The following is a 27,398-nucleotide window of genomic DNA, read 5'->3' on the forward strand; positions in this document are numbered from 1 at the left end:
AAATGTAGGAGGCTGGTATGCGCGGCTGATTCTGTTGCTGTCGTCTCCACCGGTCTTAAAATTCAACATGTCATTTTCTGCTTGACCGGCACTTTGCAGCAACACAACCTTGTTTCTTCAGCGACTTTCAGCATGCTTCCTATATCAACATCTGACATGTTTACGTTTTAATCCCATCAAAGCAGACGGAAACAGATTTCCAGAAAGGGAAATTAATCAGATTTCAAACCACATATGAATGTAGCTCAAAGTAGATTTGTAAAAATCGTACTTAAATTATTATTATTTATTTTTTTCTTCACATTTGCTGAATATGATCGGATTCCAATCGGATATGCACAGAAATCAGATTTGGACTGACAGTGTGAACGAGGCTTTAGTGTATCGCAGCTGTTCAGATCCGATTTGTTTGTCCCATGCCGCTCTTTCGTTTTCTGGAATATCTGAATTGGTGTCTATGGCAAAGATGTTGCATTGGTAGATATACGGATAAAAAAACAGGGGTTTGCAATATACCCAATACCCATTTTGTCTTATTTACAACATGACAATACGTAGCCACCACACTGGTCTACTGCGTCTTATGAGGCAGCGGCAGAACCGTAGGAGGCCGGCTTTATATCATGCTGTCGTATCCGCCGGTTTCAAAACATGTCCGTTACATTGTCTTCTGCTCGTCCAAACACAACCTTGTTTCTGCAGAGACTTTCAGCATGTTTCCTATAACAACGTCTGACGTTTTCATTTTCCTTGACGTGAGAAAGTCACATAAACCACGCGAAAACCAATCAGAGTGATAAGACTGAAACGGATTTCCAGAAATGCGATTTAAATGGGATTTCAAACCACATGTGTGGCTCAAAACAGATTTTTTGTTGTTGTTGCTGTTTACACTTTCTAAATCTGTTTCTAAAACCGGATTTGGAATGACAGTCTGAACAAGGCTTTATTCTCCCTGTGTTTTCTGTCCTGGTCTCTATGATATTCTGATCTCTAGAGATAATTTGGATCCCTTCTTTAGTGTAAATCCAGGATTTTTCCACCAGCTGAACATCCTAAATCAGAAAATCAATAGCACACACCTCCTCAGCAAGCCACACTGTTTAAGACACATTTACTACATATGCATTCCAATCAGTATCTCTCAATATAAGCAATATTGCCCAGTGAGGGCTGCTCACTAAAAGTGTTGTGTTACCATCTCGCAATGAGCTAATGAGGACACACTCATGTTGACGATATTCTGAGCTATCGTACGCCATAACCTAACAAACAACCTTGTTTCTATATAACCATCTATATGTGGTTGTGCTGCTATATAAAGCATGTTCTTCCACCTTTAAGGGTTTTTATTTTAATTAAAGGAAAATGAACATATTTGTTTCTTGCACTGTTTTATTCCCAAAGGCTTAATTAGTCTAATTCAAAATGTACTTTTAGGAGTGTTCACTTATTTTCATTGTACTTGGTAAATCTAATTGCTCATATTGTCATCCGGCTTAAGCCAGGAACACCGTAGAGACCACCAAGTTATTAAAGTTAAAAAAGGGAAAGCAGTCATTTGCCTCTGGAAAATGTACGATTTGTAGTATTTTGATAGTTTGAATGTGATTACGCACGTTTAATGCGAAACAGTAAATGAGCAGTTGTTTTGTCTATTATTAACCTAATGATACTTCTTGGTCTGTAAGGAAGTGGTCTTCAGTATACAAACAATGACTTTACAAATTTCCTAAAACAATCTGTGTTCCACAGATACAATAACAGTACGGTATATGGGTTTGAAACAACATGAGAATGATACTTTGGGTGAACTGTTCCTTTAATAATGAGAAACTGTCATTTGGAAGTGGAGGAAACAGATGTCCAATCCCTTTTCTATTGCCTGTGCTCAGTCAGTCATTTTGACCCCCCCTCTCTCTCTCTTTCTCATAGGTGTAGAGGGTCAGTCTGTTGAGATCTGTAACACTGTAGATATAAGAGGCGAAATCAACCGTGAAATTGCAATGAGGATAACCTCGGATCTGAACAGCAAGGATCGATTCTTTACTGACCTCAATGGCTACCAGGTAGGACAACGGTACATTTATTTATATTCTCTTTCCTGACTCCCACATACACATTAAAGTTCACACAGTTTATATGTAAGTGTGGTGGGCCGGGGCTTGGTGGGCGATCTGCGGATATCTCTCTGAACCAGCCCATATTTCCACTGACTTTATACTGAGCCGAACAACAGTGTAACTATATGGAATTACCTTTATGTCTTTTTTATACAATCAAAAAAAAAGAAAAGTTTTTAAGAGCAAAAATATCTATATTGTAATTACAAAATAAAAGATTGCAAATATATCTAACGCACACTGCAATGCTAGATGTCAGAGTCAGACTCACCGGGACCGGGTAGTGGGCGCGGCCGAATTATAGTGGCAAACCAGAGTGACCAATTGAAACGGGTCTTACATTATGGTCCTTAGATACTGCCCACTGAAATGCAGCTTCACTTGAAATCAAAACTTTTGTAATCGCAAGCAAACAATTTTGACTTGCAAACAATGACAGCAGAACAGAGAGCAAATTTGTGCGTGCGTGATGAAAACTGCACAAAGAAAAAGATTTACTTGCACTATAAAGTGTTTTGTTATCAGTTTTTTGTTTCATTTTTGTAATTAAAATAGCTTTTTTAATGTGCAATCTTTTGTAATTGGTAACTCCATATTACTGTTACTAAATTCATGTTTTGATGTTATTGTCAGAAGTGATTAAAAATAGAGCAGTCAGTCTAATTAAGTATTAATAATTAATAGTTTAAATATTTAATCATTTAATTTATTTAAATATTTAATTTCAGTATAAACATTTTTTTTAGTTAACACCTTCAGGTCCATTATTAAAGAAAGACATTGATACTTTTTTTTTTTTTTATCAAGGATGCATTAAATTATAAATAGATTTCATAAATAGATCTAAAATCACAGTGATAAAGTGACAATAAAGACACTTAATATTACAAAAGAACTTTCTATTCAAAATGTACTATGGTTCCTACAAAAATATTAACTGTTTTCAACATCGACAATAATAAGAAATGTTATTTGAGCTCCAAATCAGCATATCTGAATAATTTCTAAACGACCACTGAAGACACAATATTATTACTTTTTCTGTGTTTTTGATCAAATACATTAAATATATAGCAGCCATTAAGTGGCCAAGCACCACAGAGACAGAATGAGGAGCTAAAAATCAAGGCAGTGAGCATCAAACCAACTGCAAAAAATGAGTAAAGACATTTGGAGACGATTTTAAGCAAAATCGTTGAAAGCCCATATAAATACAATCACTTGTAATGTGACAATTGCTTATTACTTTTGACCGATATGTGGTGCTGACACCAAATTGATCTATTGTGGTCAGTGAGACTTGAATTTCAGACACATGGATTCAAGGCCTGGAAAGTCTATGAAAACAAACATAGGGCTTTGAAAGTGCTTGAATTAAACTAGCACTAAATTTTGTTAGAGTAGAATGGTACTGTTACAGAAATTGGCCTTTATGTGCTGCAAAAGCCAGAATGAAATAGTGCTACTGTATGGGAGGAAAGTTGGAAAAGTGAGTGCATGGATCATAGAAACAGCCCTGCATGATAAACGTGTGAAAAACAGTTTTATCTATCAACGCTAAATCCATAATTTTTTTCCGACATTGGCTGAAGATGATCTGAGTCGAATTTGGTGAAAATCAGACCATGGAGGAGTTTAAAAAAGTAGGTTAAAATAGCATAAGAAAGTTTGTCCGACTGTGGCAAAATTGGTATCTATGTTCTCTGTATCTATGGAATCTATTAAGACAATTTCATTGTAATAGGTATGCTGCAGTGCTACACCGAATCTAAAGAGACCAGTCTTGTGATTTTCGGTCTAACTGTTCAGAAGTTAATAGCAAATATAGCATTTTACAACAAAATTCAAAATGGGCGATGCCCAAAATGGCCAACATGGGAACATTTTATATCATCCAACTTGGCATGCCTCCCCTAATCTGAAGAGACAAGTCTCAGGATTTTTGGTCAAACTGATCAGTTATATGCAAAAATATGAATAAAAAATTTTCTGACCACTAGGTGGCACAGTGGCGAAACATTGATTACACGTATCAAGTTTGTTCTGAATACGCTAAAGTGATGCAGAGATACAACCTTACATCCATTTTGGTGTAGTCTACGTCAAATTAGTTTGGCGGTTTGACGAATCAACTTGAGTTCCATGGTTTTTTGTCGGCGTGGTCTGAAGACGAGTAAAGACATTTATCGTAAACATCGGATGAGTGGTCAAGAAAAAGTTGTTTTTTTCCTGAAAATTCAAAATGGCGGAAACATTTTCATGACGGAAAATGATGCCATAGAATGCAATCGTCTTGTGCCAAGGAATCAGCAGAATTTTTTTTGTTTGTTTCTAGCCCTTACGGGTAAAGTCATTAGCATAAGCGTGAGTGCAACTTTGGACAGTTGGTGGCGCTAGAGGGATTGAGTTAGAGGCTCCAAAATGGCTGTGGTTCATGTTCAGACTGTCTTCTGTCTGTGTGCCAAATTTCAATTTTTTTTACCATATGATTTCATGGGCTGCCATAGTCTCAAAAGCAAAGAAGAAGATTAACGGATATTTAAAATAATGACCGACCTCAAACTTTTAGGTAGTGTATGCTCATATATATAGGACTAAGATGAATAAAGACAAAACAAAAAAGGGTACAGTTAACAGATATCTTAAAATAATTATAAAATGTTATTCCCAAAACCACATTAATGTCAACAGAAGCTGCTCTTATGGCCTGGTCATTTGATGGAGCCAACTTTTCATTAGTCTCTGAATAAAGATTACACTGCTGAAAGTAACACAAGTTCAATTTAAATACATGATCTGAATGTGTGGATACAGACAGCAAGCTCGCCTAATTCTCTTTACTGACAAGTAAAACTAATCAACAAAAGTCATTAGAAGTTAGTTAATTTGCGTGAAGTGGTTGTTTTGACAGTCTTGTTTGATTTTGGTTGATAGTGTCAAAATGCAATGTTGTTGTTTTTGGACGGCATAATGAAAATGTCAGTTTATTTTTCATTTCTCCTGACAAATAATTAATCAAAACAGATAAGAGTGTGCTGTATGGCTGACCAAAACAAACAAGTGTCAATTTAAATCACTCTGTCAAGTTGTCTTGACATGTTGGAGTATTAGCGTGGCATTTAATTAGCTGATGATGTCTCTCTGGCATTGGCCGGGATTAAGTGCTTCTGTTCGGTCCAAATTAATTAACTGACTTCATAAAAAAACGGCTCATGAATAAAAACAGTGGAATATCCAATCAATTTTTCCTCCAAGTCACATTAACACATATCGAAGCTCATCAATTGACAGTGTTTTTCCTTCAGCAAGTGTCTCCACATGCCTGAGCTCATTGTTTTCAGGCCTCTAAACAGGGGGAATCTGGAGTTTTTTCTCTCTGCATTGCTAAAAATGCCTAGGGCTGTTTTTACAGGTGCAGCCGAGGAAATCCATGGCTAAGCTCCCCCTGCAGGCAAACTTCTACCCCATGACCAGCATGGTCTATCTGCAGGACTCCAGCTCCAGACTCTCTCTACTCACGGCACAGTCACTCGGAGCGGCCAGCCTCAAGAGCGGTCAGAGTTTAAACTCGCTTCATTCCGAGTGCTTTACATTTTCTTTTCTTCTTAAAGCCTCATGAAATCACTATTGAAGCTTTTTGGCTTTACCCCATGTCTGTTAGATGCCATTTACACTTTATTTTATATTTATGTTAAATGAAATTGTATAGATTTTTAATATACAAAATGAAAGGGCGACTACGGAAGCCCTGAACCGCAACGTAAAAAAAAAAAAAAAAAAAACGTAACTTTACGAGAACTTTAATCTCAAAATATTTAGACTTTATTCTTGTAATTTTAGATTTTTAGATTCTTGGAACTTACGTTTTTTTTTTTTTTTTTTTTCTCGTTGCGGTTCAGGGCATCTGTAGTCGCAATTTCAGTTTGTATATTAAAAATCTATCTATGCAATTTCATCCAAAAAAAATGTCAACGTCTTAGGACGTTACAAAATATTTCGAGATTAAAGTCGAAACATTACGAGAACAAAGTCAAAATTACTAGAATACAGTCTTGAAATATTTCGACTTTATTCTCGAAATGCTACGACTTTATTCTTGAAATACTACGACTTTATTCTCAAAACTTTCGATTTTTTTAATTTTTGTACGTTGTGGTTCAGGGCTTGACATTCTGAAAAAGTTATTTTAAGTTTCACTCAAGCTGTTATGCTGATCATATAAAATTGCAAAATAGAAGCTTTTTCTGTAGAGTGGTTCAGACATTTTGACCTTGCTTTGTATGCGATTGTAGTCATAACACAAAGTTAGCAGATACACTTAAAATATACAGTCTTTCTCTTGTGGAAAATGGGCTGACATCATCTGGTCAAGGACTTATAATATTTTATTCAGTGAAATGATCTTTACAATGAGACTTTCTCTCTCAGTTCATTATAAATGGCAACATAATGCTGCAACAATTACAAAACCATAAGCAAATGATTTGACAGCCTACCATTCAGACACATCATGACCATCAGGACCGTCATCCTTGGATCTTTGCTTGAATAGATATGACCTATTAAATAAATAAAACACTGGCAGGTGTCCAAGCGTAGGTGTATTGGTGGTGAAAACACTCCACAATTGAATGTAAAGTGCTTTTGTCCATAATTCAATCTGTCAAGTGTGGTTTTGTCAGGTTGTTTTATAAAAATAGATTTATTTGTTTGGTGCTCAAACACGGCTCAATGGTCTCATTGACTTTGGCACACATGATTTATGCATGTCCATTGAAGGCATCAGTGAATGTTCTGGTGAAGCATGTGTGACATACTAATGAAGCTCATTGGTGTGGATTCCACAGGTCAGCTGGAGGTGATAATGGACCGCAGGCTCAATCAGGATGATAATCGAGGTTTGGGTCAGGGAGTTCTGGACAATAAGATCACTGCCAACTCCTTCCGCCTACTGCTGGAGAAGAGGAGCTCTGCGGAGGAGGTAACTGAGCTAAAGAAGAAAAACATGCATCTATTAATGACAACAGTCTGACCATTGACTCTCAGAGTCTGGATTTTGGAAATTTGGCCGTTCATTGTTTTTAATTTATCAGCATCTGTTGATATTGGATATTTAATTGCACATGCTCATATCCCCTATTTAAAAATGTTGTTTTCCTTTAAACACTCATTTAAAGATAACCTTTAAAATAACAATCTAAAAAAAGTATAACCATTTTTCATATCATAATGCTGTAATGCCTAATGCTTAAATGTAAATGTCTACCTTTTTTATTTTATTTATTTATTTATTGTACTTAGAGCAGTAGACAGTAACTTGTGCTTACTGTGCTTTCTTACATTATTGTGACTGTAAAATACAATACCACAGTAGTTTTGTAATTGTTATAATCTAACTAAGCTGTAAACATGTTGGCAGTTTAAATAACTTTAGGCCCTATCATACACCAGGTGCAATGCAGCGCCAGGCGTGGCGCGAGTGTTTTTTGCTAGTTTCCGCCCGACGCAGTTATCATTTTTCATGTCCTGCACCACTTTGTTTAAATAGCAAATGCATTTGCACCCATTTGTGCGCCCATGGGCGTGCTGGTCTGAAAACGAGGTGTTTTCGGACACATTGCGTTGCTATTTTGAGCTATATATACAGCGTTGCTATTTTGAGATAACTGAAATAGACTGTGTGAAATGGTCCATTGACCAACTGAAACCTGGTCTAAAGTCAATGGGGCAATATTTTTTTGTTGTTATTTAAAGAGCGTGTCAGTAATGTGCGCCTATAGGCGGGTCCAACAACTGTCGTACACTTTGTCCCGTAAATGGTCTGCTCACGCGCTTTAACCTCGCGCACGAGTAGATTCGTTTCCTCTCTGGAGACACGCGTTCGGTTTTTCCGCTTGCAAATTCCACCATGTAAATAGCGAATCCGCCGTGGCGCGAGCGCAAATGGTTTTTAAATGGTTTCTATCAAGCCCCTCCTTCCAAAAAGCGCAATGTGCTCTGATTGGTCAGCTGGACCAGTGTGTTGTGATTGGTCAACCACTTTGAGCGAGTTTCGGAAATGTTACGCCCCTTACCAATATCACGAGTTTCAACACTACCAACGCAACTCAACCAGGCTTCGCCCATTTTTTGTGTATGCCTTTGGCAGGAATTTTTTAAATGAGGAAATATTGTGACGCGTACGTTACCGGAAAGAAACTTTAACATTACAAAACTGCAACATTACACACTAAAAATGTAAAAAAGCATAATAGGTCCTTTCGAGTCTTTAATGTTCTCTGCTAATGCACCACTTTTCTTTCTTAGGGCCAGAATGAGGACACCGCACCAGATAGTTATCCATCTATACTGAGTCACATGTCGTACATGTACCTCAACCATCCCCTCATCTCAATGCCAGTTAGTCAGAACTCGGACGCTTCATCCTTGATTCCCTACAGCCCTCTGAGCGCCTCCTTCCCCTGCGACCTGCATCTGGTCAACCTGCGCGCTATCCAGTCTAAGGTATGGCTCAAATGTGTTTGTATCTTCTAGAGGATTTGAAAGAGGAAGCTGAAAGCTGTTTTGGTTGTAATTGGGGAGTACAGGACTGCTGACTCAGTTCCTAAGAGGGCCATAAAGTGTATTGACCTTCAAATTGATATATCATAGTCCCATTTCTCAGGGCTGAATGGTAATATTTTAAAACATGACAGGATAAAGGTAGAAATGCTCAGAAGGGGGCTCATGGGAAAGATTTAATAGAGGATGTGAGGATGTGATTCATGCTGGCTTAAATGCTTAAATGGGCCTTATCCAGAAAAATCCCATTTTGCTTGATCTTTTGAGATAAAAGACTTCATTGTACTGTCAAAACATACTGTAATTTTAAGAACTCAGTACTTCCTTCAAAGAGACTGTTTATTGAAATTACATATAAGCACATGACTGCCAACATTAACATGTCAAATGCTTATTTAGCAGTCATAAATGGATATGGATAGTTATTAACTCCAGAAGAAATACTGTCACCCTACAGTACTCTTCTGAAGAATCCCAATGTTAGAAAGACTGACATTTATTTTGAACAATATCCTTGATTAACAGTTTATGTGGCACATTTCAGCTTGGATTGTCTGATGAATCTATCATATATTATAGGCTTAGCATGGATGCTATTGAAGGGTTGCAGAGCAAATCCGCAGTTTGTGAGTTAACAAATTCATTTCACATGCAATGGAGTCTTAAAGGCACAGCTGCAAAAAACTAATTGTGACTAAATTGAGACCCACAGGAAAAATGTATAATAAAAGGAAATGATATTACCTATTAATGGATATTTCACAAACAGCATTGCTCTATAACAGGAATTTCCAAACTCTAGTGAGCTGCCTCGCTGTCTACATTTTCAGGTAGCATATTAACTGAGAAGTGCACCTGTAGTGTACTTCAAATAAAAGTATTTTCAAATTTACATCAGGAAATTCATCTGTACACTTCAACCATATTTCAAAGTCAAAAGAAGTAATTATGAAATTACACATAAAGATGTACTTAAGTCCTACTTCAGTGGGTCAAAACGCTAATTGCATTTAATATTAATTTAAATTATTTGTATAATACATTTTTATTTAATTGCAATTAACAAGCCGTTAAGTGTCCGAGAACATTACATTTAGTTTGCACTGAAGTATATTCACTGAAATATACTGAATCACTGAAGTATACAGTATCATTTCTGTTATAACTACTCTTTAAAAGTATGCTAAAGTGTAAATCCTTTGCTGCTTTAGAACTGGGCCAAAATAATATTATACAACAGCAGTATTGTCATGGGTTGCTGTGGTAGATAGCTCACGAAGACAAGGGATCCTTGGAACAGTATTTAATCAGAAACTCACAGCGATATACAGGAGAAAGTAACAACAACATACAACCTGACATATAAACTAACAACATCAATGCAAGTGAGGGCTGAGCTAACAAGATAATTAACAAGACACACCTGGACAGAATACTCAAATCAATATGTAACCATAGAAACAGACTGACAGGGGACTAGGATGACAAAACTAATTCGCAAAATGAAACATAACACAATGAAAACTGAATCAAAAACAGAACATACACGTGACAATTATATTGCTGCCTTGCCTTATAGAAGATCTGAAGTCTAAAAATGCAGCTCTCAAAGGTTTGGAACAGAGCCGTTAAACCTTTGGCCTTTGTTTCTACCATACTTATTGACTACATTCATGGCCATTTTTCATTTGGGTGTCACCATTAGAGTGTGCCAGAATTCATTCATCTACACGACAAAGATATGCTTAAAATGGAGAAGTTTTAAAAAAATTCGCGTACAGACGACACCATTGTCAAAACGATCCCCATTGACACGGATCCTCGAAAACGACTAAAACCGCTGTATTCTTCTGCCAGGCCATTAGATGGCGATGAAACACTATAGGCTGAACACGTAATACGCATGTGCATGACGTCATCGTCTTCAGAGATTCGCGTTTTTGTTGTTTACACGGAGACCGTTTTCAAAAACTTGCACTTTGATACTTGTTTTCAAAAGATTGCATTTTCTGGCACCCAAAACGCTGTTGTCGTGTAAACGAACGGCCAAAACGTTTTACGTTTTTAGTTGAAAATGGTGTCGTGTAAACAGCCCCTAAGTCTCAGGTATCTGACCTCTATCCTTTTGTTTGACTGATCAATGAATGACATCATCAAAGTTAGAGTCTCTTGCTTGAATTATGATTGACAGATCATCAGAAAGCCTTAACTGCTGATTTGGGAGGCTGAATTCACTCTCAGTATGTATATATTAAATACAACGATTAATAGGACAGTTGGCTGCACAAGCTTTTGGTGCACTAGGTAGAAAGTCTAAAAGTCTATGCTAAATAATGCTTGAAAAGTTCCTTTGTTATGTGTTATGGCAATATCCACTCAAGGACACCCTCTATGCAAATGGAAAAGAAAAGTGTTTTTCAAGCATGGAAGACATTGATTACATTTATTTATTTATTTATTTTTGCACAACAAAAAATTCATCTCAGTTGTGAGAGCTTTATCGACTGTGCAGAGTGATTTACCGTTTCTGTTGTTAATCTAGTGCTCCAGGTTTACAGTGATGAGAGATTCTGCTGGGCAGAGATGTCTGTATAAATGTTTTCATTATGTCATGAAGGGGCAAGTACAGATTCAAGTGCAAATTTTATCATGAATAACGGCAGAAGAAGTTAATGGAATGTTCCGGGTTCAATACAAGTGATACGATAGAAAAGAATGTCCACTCATTTCAGTTTGAAAAAGAAAAATGCACCTGCAATGGACATTTATGGGGAAAGACTCTGTAATGGGGAAAATATTAAAACACATGGTTTTGAAAGTATAGCCACAAGATCCAAAAGTGCATAATCTTTTGCTAATTAAAATGTTTTTTAGGTTTTTTTTCATGAGATTAATAGTGATTTTTTTGAAATATTAATAAAATGATGCACACAATATTGGAAAAAACTGGCATTGTGATGTTTAGTTTTTCTGCGATATACTGTATAGTGCGATATGAAAACAATTTTACCAGATGACTTGAATGGCTCTGGAAAGAATTCGTCCTTCTAGAATGATTGGGGTGATTCTGTAGGGGAGTGAATCTGCATAGTAAATAATAAACACATTACAAGCAAATAAAAAAGGTTTTCAGGTCAGTCTAACAGCATTCAGGTACAAAAATTGAACAATAAAATGTAAAATAAACACTGCATAGTCTTCACTGTATAAATGAAATATAATGAATCTTTGTTAAAGCTACAAAAGAGATTTTCTCGTTGTCTTTTGGCTGCTGTCACTTTAAGAACTAATGCACTGATCTAATATACAATATGTATTAGTTTTTTACGTTTACTTAAGACATAAAATACAGTGTTACTGGTATTTTGACATAATTTTCTGTGTACGTGTCCGTTCAGGTACGAATAGACTCGAAATAGACCGGAATTCAGTGTTCGAATTGAGTTCGTGTTCGAAATCGCGTCGTCTTGTGCTTGAAAGGTATAAAATCACTTGAATGTTTAAACTGACAGGACCTAAAACATGTGCAAATGATAAACTTTGACTCCGTAATGGTTAAACTTTGCAATTAATCCAAGAATCACGTGCGTTTGGAACCGTGGTGCCTGGTCTGTACGGATCAACTACGATCCCTATACCTCACATTGCACATCCTGTGATGTGACTATCGCGGATGCGCACATTGTGATATCGATGCTAAAACAATATATTGTGCAGCTCTAACACACATGTGATATGTCAGTCTTATAGAAAAAAAACTGTTTTATTCTTCATGAAGTGGTTTGCCCCTTTATGGGAGATGCAGTTTTGACATCACAGTTATGTCATGAAATTGCCTGAATTACTACTAATAATAACAACAGCAGTTATAATACTATCATTTAAAGAGTAAGTTCTCCCAAAAATTTTAATTCTGTAATTAATTACTCACCCTCACACCTTTCGCTCATCTTCGGAACACAAATTAAGATATTTTTCATGTGTGTGATGCTGATGCAGGAGCCAGCCAATCACTGCTCTGTATTGGTCAGTGCGGGCCAATAATGAGCCGGCGTTCTGACGTAGAACCCGGAAGCGCTGCAGTGTTTACAACGTGAGCAGTGTCAAGAGACTGACATGGAAGAGAAGAAATAGTTGAATAAAGTCATTATTTTAGTTTTTTATTTATTTAATTGGGGCCTATTGTGCGATGATGTATAATTATTCGTCGATGTCTTGCTCTGGAGGCAGCAATATGCAAATTAAATTGCCCATGTAATGAAGTGCACGATGAAGGAGATGCTCAAGATAAATCTTTAATCCAAGAATCAAAACAAAAGACAACTGAAACACAGCCACGAACACACTGACATCAAACATTGCAACACAAGGAACTAACAGAAAGTGAGGGCTTAAGTTGAAGGGCAAACAATGGAGCTAATGAGATAATTAATGAAACACCTGAACTGAGGACTCAAATCAATCTGTAACCATAGAAACAATCAGGCAGGGAATGGAGAAGAACTGAACCAATTTACAAACTAGAAAGCTGACCTAGACAAAGACATGAACAGAACAGGAAAAACAGAGAAAAAACAAACTAAAAGCGTGACAACGGGTCGCTCGATATCAAAACGAGCTTGATTAAATAAATGCTTTGTTTATAATGAGGAGGATATTTTTAAGCTATTAAACTTGGGTTAGGGGTGTTTTAATGGTACAAAGACCCTGAAGGGGCTGTTTACACAACACCGTTTTCAACTAAAAGCGTAAAACTTTTTATGCGTTTTGGCCGTTCGTTTACACGACGACAGAGTTTTGAGTGCCTGAAAACGCAAACTTTTGAAACCGGTCTCCGTGTAAACAACAAAAACGTGAATCTCTGAAGACGATAACGTCATGCACACGTGTTCAGTCTATGGTGTTTCGTTTTAACAATGGTGTCGTCTGTACGCGGAAGACTCAAAGGAAAAACTTGAATCCGTTTTAAGCATAATCGTTGTCGTGTAAACGTACCCTTATATGTCAAAAGATCAAGGCAAATTTGATTTCTCATATCATGACCACTTTAAAAAAAAATAAAAGGTTACCATCAGTAACGCATCATTTTTTTAAACAACTTTATGAAATCCAGGTTTGTACAGCTCAAATAATAACATTTTTAGAGCAAATATGTGTGTTTCATAAAGAATACGTGAAAATTAATTTCTGCTTTTGAACCCCCACAATGCCTTGCCCCATCAATCCATTGTAAGTGCATTACTGTAAATGCAATCTTTGATTCGTTTACAAGCCGAAGGACGTTGAAATTCTAGCAAAATCGGCTGCTGTTGATAAAGCTAAGTTATTTTGAACCAGGACGATTGCTTCAAGTTCCTTTGCTTTCCGCTGTCTCAAGGAGAGGCTCTTCCCATCAAGTTGTGATGGGAGAGACTCTCGCTGTGGTGCTGAGCTGCAGCTGAAGAGCGCAAAGCACTGCTCCATTATTGGCTCAGTCAGAAGAAACAGTGTTGTGTTTATGCGGCCTGAGGCTCCATCTCGTTTCTCTCGCAGGAGGAAGGGGGAGGTCCATCCGAGCAAGCTGCTTTGATACTGCACAGAAAAGGCTTTGACTGTGGCTTCTCCAATCGGAACACTGGCCTACTGTGTGCCACCACAAGTGGCAAGGTAAAGCAGCAGATCACGCGGCTTCCCACACACAGACACATCAAAAATTCAAAGAGAGTCTCATCACTGCTACTTAATTTTGGGCTGACTTTTGAAAGAACTTGAGAATTATATTTACAAATGTGTACATTTGTTTCCAAAGGGATAGTTATTTCAAAAATGAAAATCAGTTTTAAACATAAAACACATATTCCATAGAACACAAAAGGGAGAACTTAGTGGTCATTTTTTTACTATCCAATTATGAAATGGGATTAGAGCATTCAAGTTTCAGTAAGGGCACAAAAAAAAAAATCACCATAAAGGTTTTTTGAAGAAACAAACCTACTTCAAAGTTATTCACTGAAAATCTTCACCTTCTGATATATCGCCAAAGCAGATATTTGCCAAACACACTGCTCAGATGCTCAAATAAACAGAGCAATGCTTTGATAGGGCCATAGAGTCACAGTGTTAAGGCCTGTTCACACCAAGAACGATAACTATATTAACGTCCACACCAGCAGACGCACTCCAGTTATGTCGCCTGTCGCTTTAAATGCTCGAGCTCTTTAAAGCAGGATGGATTCTGATTGGCTGTCAGTGTTTATATTGCTCATCAGCTGGAAAAACTGTTCCAAGAGTGATATATGATATCATTTCTCTGTGCCATTGTTGTTATAGTTGTGGTGTGGACTCTTTATATTTTTAGTTATTGTCCTTGGTGTGAATTGGCCATACATAGGCTTACGTAGAAACATATTAAGATAGGACAGGAGAAAATGTTTTAAAATCCAAACTTTTTAAAACTTCACCTCAATGATGTTTATGTAAATAATGCAATGAGCTATAAATCCCATAAGTAAATAAAAGTTGTTTACTTTCCACTTAGTCTGAAAGGTTTACAAGCTAAGCCTGTGAACTGTCAGATATGCTAACCATCTTACGTTTTACAAGTGAAAAATCAAAGTCTAAGGCCGTGACTCAATGCATGCTTGCTTGAACTTGTTGTGTTGGAAATGCTCTAATCAACATACTGTTTGCTGTGTGTGTGTGTGTGTGTGTGTGTGTGTGTGTAGATTAATTTAGAGAAGCTCCTGACAGATCTGAAGGTGAAAAGCATCACTCCTGTTTCGCTGTCTCTGATGCACACATACACTAGTGAAGCCAACCCGCAGGAGATCAGCCTTAAACCCATGGAAATCAGGACTTACCGCCTGCAGCTGGGCTGAGCCGAGCCGCAGTCACACCGGCTCACGCACTCGAGAGCCTTCAGCCGAGGACTACTTCAATGATCGTTAATAGAAACCTTACGCTTCACTGCAAAGTGCAATATGAAATCTACAAGAATTCCCAACCAGCTCTCTCAGGTTCTTTTAACATAACGTGAAGCTTCTCATGTGTGATTCACTGTGCTGAGAGTTGACGTTTTTCTTTGCTGGGATCGTACAAGTTGTTGTACGGTTTTAAAGTGTCGAAACGCTTTTCTTGCTTCTGTTATTTGATGAAGAGAAAAGCTTCTTTTTGATCAGAGGGCTTGTGCCCTGTTCAATTTATCCTCAATTCCCAGATTAAAGTTAATATATGGATTGGAAAATTGATTGGATTTACCTTTTTCTTTTATTATTTTATTTTCATCCCAAACTTTTTTTAATCTGAATTGTGCCTTAGTCTCACATGGTGGCTTTCTTAATGGATGTGATAAAATAAGCAATTTTAAAATTGAACACATTTATTAAATTATAACATAGAAAACACTAACAACAGACATTTTAAATGTTGCGTCTTTATTTCTTTAAATGTCCCTTGATTATTTCTAACAATGCAAATGACTGCAATGTGTGTTTATCACATTCATTGAAATGGACCATTTAATGTGATTTTGTTTCTATCTTTCTTAAGTGATTTTTGTCATTTTCTGTTTTTTCAAAATATATAGATAGTATATATTGGTTGCTTTTTTTTTTTTTTTTTTTTACTTTTGTCTATTTTATTCAATCTGAAGGATTGTAAATAGGTTCAGTAGCAACATAAATTGACCAAAGGTTGGTGGGTGTCTTGTACTAAAGAATGTGTAATGAAGATTTAATTCCATTGTTCCCAGAGATGATAATTATCATAGAAGAAATAAAATGTTTTATTTAATATATTAGGCTACACTGTAAAACATAAGTTACGACACCATATGTTTTCACACTGCTTTAACTCATCAAAATAAGTTAAGCATTTTTTTTTTTTTGACAAGATTCAACTAATTTTAATGTAATTTAAGTTGAAATGACTGAAACATCCAAGTTGATTATACTTAAAAAATTTAAGGCAGCAATTTACAGTGTATATGGTTATAAACATGCATATATTTATATCAATAGAAATAAAAATTCTCGCAATGGTTGAGTTGGAAGGAGTGCTTGATCATGAAATGGTGTCATGGTTATTATGGATTATAAAGTGATTGTGTTGAAGTTTATGAACGGAAAAAAAAGCTAGATTTATTATACAATCAAACTATGCAAATGTACATTTTTGTCTTATGCAACAATGATCTATTTTTTTAGACCTTAAATCACAGACTTCCTCTAGTCAGACATTGCCTGGCAGTAATTCTCCAAGAGATCCCAATTTTACCTGGCAAAATTCTTGAAACTCTTTCTGATATGTAGATTTGCCACACATTACGATATATATGAATGTTTTTTTCTCAAATGAATTGGCCTTCATTCTGTGACGTTTATTCTGGAAGGGAGTCCATTATCTGTCTTATACTCTGGGTGTCTTTTTTTAGGCTGCTTGTCTTGAGTGTGAACGATGATCATTTGTTGACTTGCTACTGTGATTATTTTTTTTCCTTCCGAATGTTAGAGTTGATTCAGCATGTTTTTCTTTTTCCTTTTATGAAAATTTCGACTGGTCAGTCAGAAGTGCTGTGATCACTGTATTCCAACTAGCTGCTTAATTCACACCTTTATGACCAAATTGGTCTGTGACTAGTGAATCAGGATTATGAAAGCAGGCCAAATGCTTTCTGACCCTGTGAGAATATCCCTCAATTTTTTATCTTGCAAAAGTGTGGTGACTATCTGTAGAGAATGTCTTTTTACCAGTGTTGCCAATTACAATTTTAGGCAACGAATGTCTGTCTGTCTGTCATTTGAAAGGAATGTTACAGAAAAATAAAAATTGTTCAGTCTTTTATTTGTTTGAATTTTAAGGATGTGTTTGCCACTATTTCTCAGTGATTTATAGACTTGACGGTAAAATCATATATTGGTTCACGGCAGCTCGTAAGGTTTTGTGTGCTTTTTGACCTTTTCCATGCGTTTCTTCATGATCGTCTCCTCCTCCTCTTGCTTTCTTTTTTCCAGCACTGTCTTTTCAATTTCTTCCTCTCTTTCCATCACTATTTTCAATTCCTTTTGCCACTAAAAGTGTTAGAATAGATTATTAGACATTCTCTGCACATATTTCTTAGAAACTTTCTCCAGTTTAGAGCTCATTGGGTGCCATTAACAAACAACTACTGTACCTCTTGTTATGTAAATACTAATCTAAACTTGGTTAGGAAAGCCTAGCGTTATGACTGAATCAAAGGGAATGCAATACTCACTTGATCTTCCACAACTTTCATCAGATCAATATCAGTCCTGGTTCTCAGGTCCAGATGGGAAGGTCCATGTCTGCCCTGTCTGATCAAATTTGGCACATATTTGAAATGAAAGAGATGAAATGAAGTATTGTATGGTACCATGGCACAGTGATGGTATTATATGGTAATATTGTGGTATTTTGATATATACCATGGAACTGAAACATGGTCATGTAAGTTTTTCAATGGCCAATGTAAAAATAATATACAGTATTGAGAGCGGAGTAGCCAGTGGCTGGTATAATGATACATAATGCAATTTAACGAAAGCAAATTAGATTACATTTTGGGATCTGCAAGATTTTTATGAAGTCTCTTATGAATTGATTTGATCAAAAATACAGTAAAACAGTAATATTATGAAATATCATTACAATTTAAAATATGTTTTCTATTTTAAAAAGATTTTTTTTTTCTTTCTGTGATGGCAAGTCTGAATTTTCAGCATCATTACCCAAGGCCTTCAGTGTCACAAGATCCTTCAGAAATCATTCTAATATGAATGATTTGCTTCTCAAGAAACATTTCTTATCATTATTAATGTTTAAAACATACATTTTTGCTCTGTTTAAAGCATCTTTGCTGAATAAAAGTATTGTCTTACAACAACAACAACAAAAATCGTTCTAATCCCAAACTTTGAACGGTAATGTATATATTTTTTGAAATATTTTACAAAGTAATATATCTGTCAATATATTGTCTAACTACAATAATTACAGTAAAATGAGACCCCAAAACCTGATAACCAATGGTATGTGTCCAAAAACATGGTATTACCTTGGTACCATGTCAAAAAAATAAATACAGTACTTCAGTGTTAAGTGTACCAGCTGCAATTTTCAGAGAGAGGCCAATAACCTTGGTGTCTTGTGAGCGCCTTTAGTAATAGTCTGAGGTGGTTCAGGGCATCCTTCTCCAGTGGCGGTGGAAACTGCCACTTTCCTGGGTTTGGTGGTTTTTATTCTGTGTCGGTGGTTTGCAGAATGAGTAGTGAGCTTAACTGGAGGCCAGATCTTGGAAAGAGTGTGTGCCAGCCGCCTAGTGATCCACTCGCTCTGTGCACATCCACACACATAAACTGTGTGTGAACTTCTCATTCTCTCTCTGTGGTTCTCCAGGAGCCTTTTATCACCCTGGAAAGGAGGTAATAACAGGGAGAAACTGCAGGTTATATTGATCATGTAGAAGCTTGAATTAAGATTCTCTTCTTGACTCATCTGATTTCATTGTGTCAGAGTTTAATGCAGTATCGCACCAGATGCATGTTTAAAGCCAACCATGTGCTTTAGCATTCAGATTTACTTAGCCTTATGAACTCTGTATTATAATGTCATTTCAGTGTTGGCACAATATAACTTTAAAATGTGTACTGAATGTACAAAAGCTTTATGCATTATTCAGCTGGATTGGAGTGAAATTTAACACAAAACACAACTGCTTTCTTTCGTCTGTTTGGAGATAGCACTGTAAAGACCTCAGGAAATGGTCTGACAAACATACTGATGTGTTTCCTACTGAAACAAAGTTGGAGTGTGATAAAAAAAATGCCAGGATAACATACTACTTTTAAAATTGTTACAGTGTATATAGTATGCACTACTGTTTAAATGTTTGGAGTCAGTAAGTGTTTGTTGTTGTTGTTTTTTGGAAAGAAATTAATACTTTAATTCAGCAAGGATGCATTAAATTGATCAAAACAAAAATTATAAAGATAATAGTGTCACAAGTTGGTTCCACATTGAGGTGAATAGAGGATCCTTTTGCAGCAGTTTTTATTAAACTAAATCAACAAAACATTCTGGCATAAGAAGGCATGGAAGAACTACACACGAGTAACGAAAACCAACCTTAACCTTGAAGACACCAGACAAAGAACTGAACTGAATAGAGGGTTTAAATACACAGACCAAACACTGACACTAAACTAGACGCAGATGAACACAATGGGTTACTATGAAAACAAATGAAGAGCGGGAACAAAGGAAACAGGACAAACTAGACGTCCGTAAAACAGAGCATGACCATGACAGTAAATTCCCCTACCGGAAGGCGGAACCAGAGGGAAGGAGGCAAGGAGCCCAGCAGAGGGGTGGAGGGTCAAGGCGAAGCTGAGGTTCCAGAAGCAGAGCCAGAGCAAAGATTGACCAAGGTGGAGCCAGAGGGACAAGGCAGCCCGTGTGACAAATGTTGATATCCATATTTACAATGTGAATGAATGTATTTCACTAATGATCCTTCCTGTCGATGTTGATTTATTTACTTTATACTAATTTGTCTAAGACAACGCTATAAGTTTGTTTTAAACATCATTAGTGTCAATTTGGAAAAGGAGTTTTATGATGTATTTGTACTGACGTCGTGACGTCATTCCCGTTCAGCTCACGCTGCGTCCTCAGACTGCTTTGAACACGTTGAGGAGAGGTAAGCAGTTAGAGGTGCTCTTTCAATATAAGCTTATAAAAGTTCTCAGAACTCTTTCTCAGAAGTACATAATATGCAGTAATATTATTGTTAAGACTGTTATAAATGTCCTAGGAAGTGTTTTATGAATGGATGGATAGGATTTGGTAGTTTTATTACGGGGTACAGCAGTTAGAGTATATATGTGTGTGCGTCAACAGAACGTGGTGATTTTAACTGATTAATTAACTTGCCTTTAATCTGTGCAGGTGATAAAATCACAGAGAAAACATTTCTCATTGCTGTATTCTCTCTTTAATTCATCCAGGTATGGTTTAAATTATATTTGAAGAGTTCAGATGCAAAAGCCTCTAAGTGCCATCTGAAATTTTCTTCTAGAATGATCATAAAGCTTGTATATTTAAGTTAAGTAATTTCACTTAAATGACAATTGATAGGTCATTTGCATTGCCATTTAAGTGAAATTATTAAACTTAAATATACAAGCTTGATAAAAATGATCATTCTAGAAGAAAATTTCAGATGGCACTTAAGAGGCTTTTGCATCTGAACTCTTCATTTGTTCATTTTTCCAATGTATTCATTTTGTATAATTTTTTTTTCTTTTCTAATTCATGATTGATTTAAAATCAGCTGCAAGAGATTATATTGTATGCTTAGATAAATTGTTGTGACAATTCATTTTGCACTTAATGTTTGCGACATGTTTTCATCCATTGTATTTTTGATGTTATTATCATTGTAATGTTTGTTGAGACTGCTTTGAGCACGTTGAGGAGAGGTGATAAAATCACAGAGAAAACATTTCGCTCTTTAATCCATCCAGTACCATCTACATGCTCCATGATAATAAACCCTCTGTCAGCAGCAGTTCCAGTGTTCCGTGTCTTCTCTCAATTAAACAACACAACTTAGAGCGTAACAGTGGTCAGAATTGGGCCGGTCACACCCGGCAGAGCATGATGGACGACAGACCACAGTGAAGCCAATTGGGTGTGGAGCCAAGGTGAAGCCGATGAGGTGGAGTCTGGGGCTCGAAGGCCTGAAGTGGAGCTGAGGGATCCACAGACCAAGGCGGAGATGATGACTGGGAAGCCCAAAGCAGCTTGGGGGGAACCATTAAGGAGAAGCCGAGGGGCTGAAGGGAGCCAGTGGAGGCAGGGCCGAGGAACTGCATGGCTTTGGCAGAGGAGAAGTGAGAGGAAAGCTGGGTGGGACCATCTGCGGTGAAGGAGACTTTGGAGCTGGCGATGAAGGAGAAAGACAGGACGGGACCAGCTGAGACTGGAGACCTTGAAACATGACATAATCCAGAACATCAATTACTTATATATTGGGGACCGAGTTTAGTGAACGTGCCTCAGCGACAGGAGAGTAGACGGGGCTCCAATCCATATCCTTGAACTCTACTAATATGCCTCAGTGACAGACGTTGGTGCCAGCTCACCCACCTGGTCAGGCTCCAGGATGAAATTGGCCCCTGGCAGTTGCTCTGGCTCTAGCTTTGTGGGGGGGGATTAAATTCATTCTCTGAGACTGTGGTGGGCTCTGGATGATGGTCCAATGCGGGTATGGCAAGAGGTTGAATTGGCTCTGGGTGCTGGCCTGGGGAGGACTGGAACATCTCTGGCGTGGTCCTCATACAGCTTCTCCACAATAAAATCAGAACCATCCAGCCAGAAAACATAGCTGATGTACTGAGCTAACATCATGCTGTCCCTTCCTGGCAAGAGGAAGACATACAATAGTCATCCAGCACCTCCCAAAAACATGCTTTTAGCATGTGTCTACTCAAGGGGATTCGATAGTATAAGTCCAAAAAAAATCCTCCATGCACCTCTCCAGGGGGTAACCATTCTGGCAGAGGTTTAGTAGTTAGTACTCAGGGCAAATGTGGGCTGCTGTGAGATTCATATTATTAAGGTCTGGTGTTCTGTCACGGGTTGGTTCCACAATGAAGCAAATAGAAGATCCTTTTGCAGCAGTCTTTATTAAACTAAATAAGCAAAACAAAACACTCTGGCTTAAGAGGGAACAGAAACACTACACATGACTAACACAAACCTACCTTTACATTGAAAACACCAGACAAAGAACTGAACTGAAATGAGGGTTTAAATACACCGTCCAAGCGATGGAGCTAAACGAGACGCAGGTAAACACAATGGGTTGCTATGGAAACAAATGAAGAGTGGGGACATGGGGAATAAAGGAAATAGGAAAACAAGGTGAAACAAACTAAAAGACCATAAAACGGTAACATGGGGAAACAAGGTGAAAAAAACGAAAAGACCATTAAACAATACAGTGTTTTGACAATTAGACCCTTTCACACATTAAACCGGTAAATTACTGTAAAATTGACAAAAAAAATTACAATTGTAATTTTTTTACTTTTGAGTGACAAGCAAAAAGGGATGATCACAGAGAACATGTTTTTGCTCTTAAAAACTCGAGATGCATAATAGTTACTACAATACTGCAGTTACTATAGTAGCCTACGCAATAGTAACTGCAGATCCGTGATGCTGGAGAATGGACAAGAAGAGTCTCGAGCACAAGACATGGCACAATGGTCAGACGTCTGTCTAGCGCATACTTGCACAGAAAAACAATTAAAAGCAGCAGAGCTTAAACGGGTCAGACAGAGCTTTATTACCTCATACCAGTTAGATATGTCGCTGCAAGAGGGAGGGGAAGTTATTTTGATTAGAGTTTGACACGTGATTTAAAAAAATAATAATAATAATGTGCACGGATACATCATTTATAATTAACCTTGCAATATCCCTTAAAGAATAAAAATTGTCCATTTTGATTTCATGGTGACTTTAATTACAAACAAAAAACATTCAGTACTAATGCTCCTCACAAGATGTCATCCATGGCGCTAATGCACAGCCCTGGTGTGTATTGGCGGGTCATTATTGTAAACACACTTGGTTGTATCTAGAAAAAAAAAAATCTGATCTGTGCATTTTGTTAAAAAAAAAACTCTACATGCATCATTAAGAGAAAGAACAATACATTTAACATTTAAAAATGTTTAAACTAGATACTGTTAGGACAAATCAATAAGACTATTTTGTCAAAAAAATCTCTGAATGAGGTTTTGTTTAAAATAAATCACATTTAAGGGCTTCTTTTTAGTGCTACTGCATAGTATAAATATTGAATAAACCAGAAAACATCAGACTACATAAAACTATTTTTCGATATATTTCTCACATCTGTGACCTGAAACAAAAGCAAAAATCAGGTTTATTATTTAGTAATATTTTGAACAACAACTTCCTCCCATTTCACAAGGTGTCCTCAGAGGACATACATTAAAATAAGATTTTAAATTCAAATTAAAACATTTTAATTAAAAAAAAATTTTTGCAACAATATATATATATATATATATATATATATATTTTTTTTTTTTTTTTTTTTTTTTGCTGGATAATATTTCTTAAAAATATTTGTAATTCAGTACCTTAATCCATTCATGGAAAATAATCTTGGCCAAATCGAGTCGCTGTGTTGGCTCACGCTGCAGGCATGAGCAGATCAATTGGCAGAACTCTATGCTGAAAGATAGGAGAGACATTATTACCTTCATACCTTCTCTTTTCTAAACTGTAAGACATGACTGGAGGTTAGAAAAGTAAACAAATCCTGCATCATCTACCCTGCCATGTTTTATGAACTATTTCTCTTTTGTATGATTTAGAATTAGAATTGGCCTTCTTTGTTGTAATAAAGATCTCACCTTGTGACAAGCCAGCTATGGACCAAAGGTTCAGATTGATCAAATTCAAGATGTGGAAGTCTGTAAATTTCCTGCATACTAGCGATAACAAGAGCACCCCCAATGAATATACTGTTGCTGGCTCCCCGTGGTACTGGCCATTTGATATGAATTCGGGTGGGCAGTACAGTCGTGTGTGCCTGTAAGAAAGAGATTTTGTATTATGGGTATTGCATTACCACAGCATTTTGCCTTGGTATTTATTAGTATGCAAGAAATCATTAGGTGCCATTTAAGTTATTCCTATTCTATGGCTTCAATACCTACCCATGAATGTAGTATAGTTTGAGCTTTGAAGGAGGTTGCCGCAGCCAAAGTCAATCAGTTCGACTTCTAGGGTGTTCTTGTTGATTGAAAGGTTTTCCTTTTTGATGTCTCGGTGGAGCACTCCTTGTTGGCAGCTCATGTAAGCGGCTTGTGTTACTTGCCGCATGACAGCCTGGGCTAACTTCTCATTGATTCTGCCTCCATGACGCTCCAAAAAAAAAAAGCTGGAGCTTGGAAGGCATCGCCACTCCAGTCGAACACATAGCAGGTTGGAGCTTGGAGAACGTCCACTCTCCAATCAGACACATTGAGGGATGGAGCTTGGAGGGCGTCGACTCTCCAGCCGCATACATTACGGGCTGAATGTTTTAGGGCATTGACGCTCCAGTCGGACACATTGCAGGCTGGAGCTTGGATTGCATTTACACTCCAGTCACAGAGAGTGCGGATGGAGCTTGGAGGGCATCAACACTTCAAACAGACAGTGTGAACTGGAGCTTTGAGGGCATTAACACTCCAGTCGAACACACTGAGGGCTGGAGCGTGAAGGGTGTTCACACTCCAGTCGGACTCATTACGGACTGGAGCTTGGAGGGTATTTACACTCCAGTCGGACTCAGAGCAGACTGGAGCTTGGAGGATTTTAACACTCCAGTCGGACTCAGTGCGGACTGGAGTTTGGAGGGCGTAAAGACCCTAATCAGACTCAGAGCAGACTGGAGCTTGGAAGGCATCAACACACCAGTCGGACTCAGTGTGGACTGGAGCTTGGAGGGTATTCCCACTCCTGTCGGACTCAGTGCGGACTGGAACTTGGAGGCCGTCAACACTCCAGTCGGACTCAATGCAGGCTGGAGCTTGGAGGAGGACTTTTTACTAGGTCTTCTGTGACCAAAAAGTACCATCCAAATTCTCTTTTCTTTTTACATTTCTTCTCTTTTCTCCTTTCTTTCTCCTTTTGTCATATCTACATCAAAAGCCAGGAGGTGTTGGAGTGGGACTTTTAAAAACACTGGAAATCTTAGCTAAAAAGGAATGACCAATCAACCAAAATCATTACGAATATTAATTAAATATGAAATCCTCTTCAATAGGGGTGTGCGATATGACGATATGTGATCGTGAACGATTACAATTTCTCCACGATGCACTTTTTTGGAAATATCGTTGTATCGTGATACAGTGCACATTCTATCAGTTGCAGTTCTATGGCTTTCACCTACGTCACAACATGCAATGCAAGGCGCGCTAGATGTCGGCGTGTTAACAGGATCATATACATTGCTTGTGAGATTTAGCAACACAGTGACGATGGATGAAAACACGGAGGAGTTGGTCCCTAAAAAACAATTCAACATCGGTAATATGGAAATGGTTTGGATTTTCCATAACAGACACGGCGCAATCAACAGTTATTTGTAATGTGTTGCAATGATAAGATTCGCATATCGGATGGCAACACGACAAATCTTTTTAGAAAACATCCTAAAGAATATGCTGACACTCAAATTGGGAGGGGACCCAGCGTGAGTGCATCGGGCACAACCATGCAGCAGACAGAGGCTACAAGTCTTAAACAAACAACTCTAACGAAGGAGGCATTTGAGACGGGAACTCCATATGACAGGACAAGTAAACGCTGGAAAGATGTAACTGATGCAATGACATTTCACCTGGCCAAGGATACTGAACTGAACTGTGGAAAATGAGGGCTTCAAAAGACTGCTCCAAGTCGTAGATCTCCGTTAGGAGATACCCTGCCGCAAATATTTTTCCGCCACGGCCATTCCATGGCTGTATTCCGAATGCCGCAGCAAGACACAAAATTTATTATTTCAGATGCCTTTTCACACAAAAAAGTCTGACCATTCATTTCATTGATGACTGGAAGTTGTGCAGTGTGTGTCTAGAAACAACATACTTCCCAGAAGACCACACGGGAGAGCTCATAGCACAAGACCTTAGGGAAGCACTTGAATGTTGGGGACTGAAAGAAGCGAACATGACCTGCATGACTACTGACAGTGGGGCTAACATGGTGAGGGCCTTGGAGCTCAACAGTTGGACACGTCTGCTGTGCTTTGGGCACAGACTTCACCTAGCAATAGGTGAGTGAAACTAAAAAATAAGATATTGTCACTGGCATTTAGGAGTTTGTTTGTAATACTAAATATTTACTAATTACATTAGGAACAGTGAACAGAGTTTAAATGTGGTTATATTTAATATATTTAAATGTTTTGTATATGAAAAAAATTGTATTGTAGCACAATCTGTTTGGTTTCAATAAAATATTACAAATGAAAAATAAAAACGTGTGTATTAAAATGTAGTTAAATCTAATTAATACATTTTATCCTTTTTTATTTTAGAAAAAAGTGCCAAAGACCCTTGTGTTGAACGCATAATATATCGTATGAAGAAAGTAAGAAAGTCATCAGTTCATTCTCAATAATGCTCAAACTGAGCTGAAACTACTTCAACAGAAACTCACCACCGAGACCCCAACATGATGGGGTTCCAGACTCAACATGATTGAGAAAGTGGTTGACCAGGAAAAGCCCATTTTGCAGATCCTGAAGGCAGACCGTAAGACGAGGCATTTGCTCCCATCATGGCAAGACATTGACATGATGGAGTCTGTGAAAAAGGCACTGAGACCACTGAGAGACTTTACTGATACACTCTCCATTGAGGACTATGTGAGTGAGTTCTACGTAAAGCCAGTGCTTTACCTGTTGAAAGTCAACATCGTGAGCCTGAATTATAATGACACTGAACTAACAAAAACAATGAAGACAACCATTCTCAATATCCTCACTGACAAATATCAGGATCCCACCACTGATGGCCTACTGGATATGGCTTTGCTTGTTGATCCCAGGTTCAAAACCCAGTATATTGACAGCGACAAGATAGAGGGAATACAAGCCAGAGCTGTATCTGAGCTGGAGTC

The 27,398-nt window shown here is 37.6% G+C and overlaps 2 protein-coding genes across 3 annotated transcripts in view; one reads left to right on the forward strand and one right to left on the reverse strand.

Annotated features, from left to right (window-relative positions):
* man2a1 (mannosidase, alpha, class 2A, member 1) overlaps positions 1–17,520 on the forward strand; it is a 73,981-nt gene extending 56,461 nt beyond the window's left edge. The window contains exons 17-22 of one of the 2 annotated variants that reach the window (XM_084415190.1): positions 1,936–2,069; positions 5,536–5,677; positions 6,971–7,104; positions 8,430–8,627; positions 14,217–14,330; positions 15,389–17,520. In XM_084415190.1, the coding sequence (XP_084271316.1) occupies positions 1,936–2,069; positions 5,536–5,677; positions 6,971–7,104; positions 8,430–8,627; positions 14,217–14,330; positions 15,389–15,541 (875 nt within the window). In that variant the 3' untranslated portion in view covers positions 15,542–17,520. The remainder of the gene's footprint in view (positions 1–1,935; positions 2,070–5,535; positions 5,678–6,970; positions 7,105–8,429; positions 8,628–14,216; positions 14,331–15,388) is intronic. The other variant, XM_084415191.1, reaches the window with a different exon arrangement.
* Positions 17,465–27,398, reverse strand: part of tmem232 (transmembrane protein 232) — a gene marked incomplete at its 5' end in the record, with an annotated part of 29,012 nt that continues 19,078 nt past the window's right edge. The window contains 3 exons of the mRNA XM_084415192.1: positions 17,465–17,731; positions 17,917–17,995; positions 18,817–19,091. Of these exons, the coding sequence (XP_084271318.1) occupies positions 17,582–17,731; positions 17,917–17,995; positions 18,817–19,091 (504 nt within the window). The 3' untranslated portion in view covers positions 17,465–17,581. The remainder of the gene's footprint in view (positions 17,732–17,916; positions 17,996–18,816; positions 19,092–27,398) is intronic.

The sequence above is a fragment of the Rutilus rutilus genome (genome assembly GCF_951802725.1).
Source record: "Rutilus rutilus genome assembly, chromosome: 7".
Taxonomy (NCBI): Eukaryota; Metazoa; Chordata; class Actinopteri; order Cypriniformes; family Leuciscidae; genus Rutilus; species Rutilus rutilus.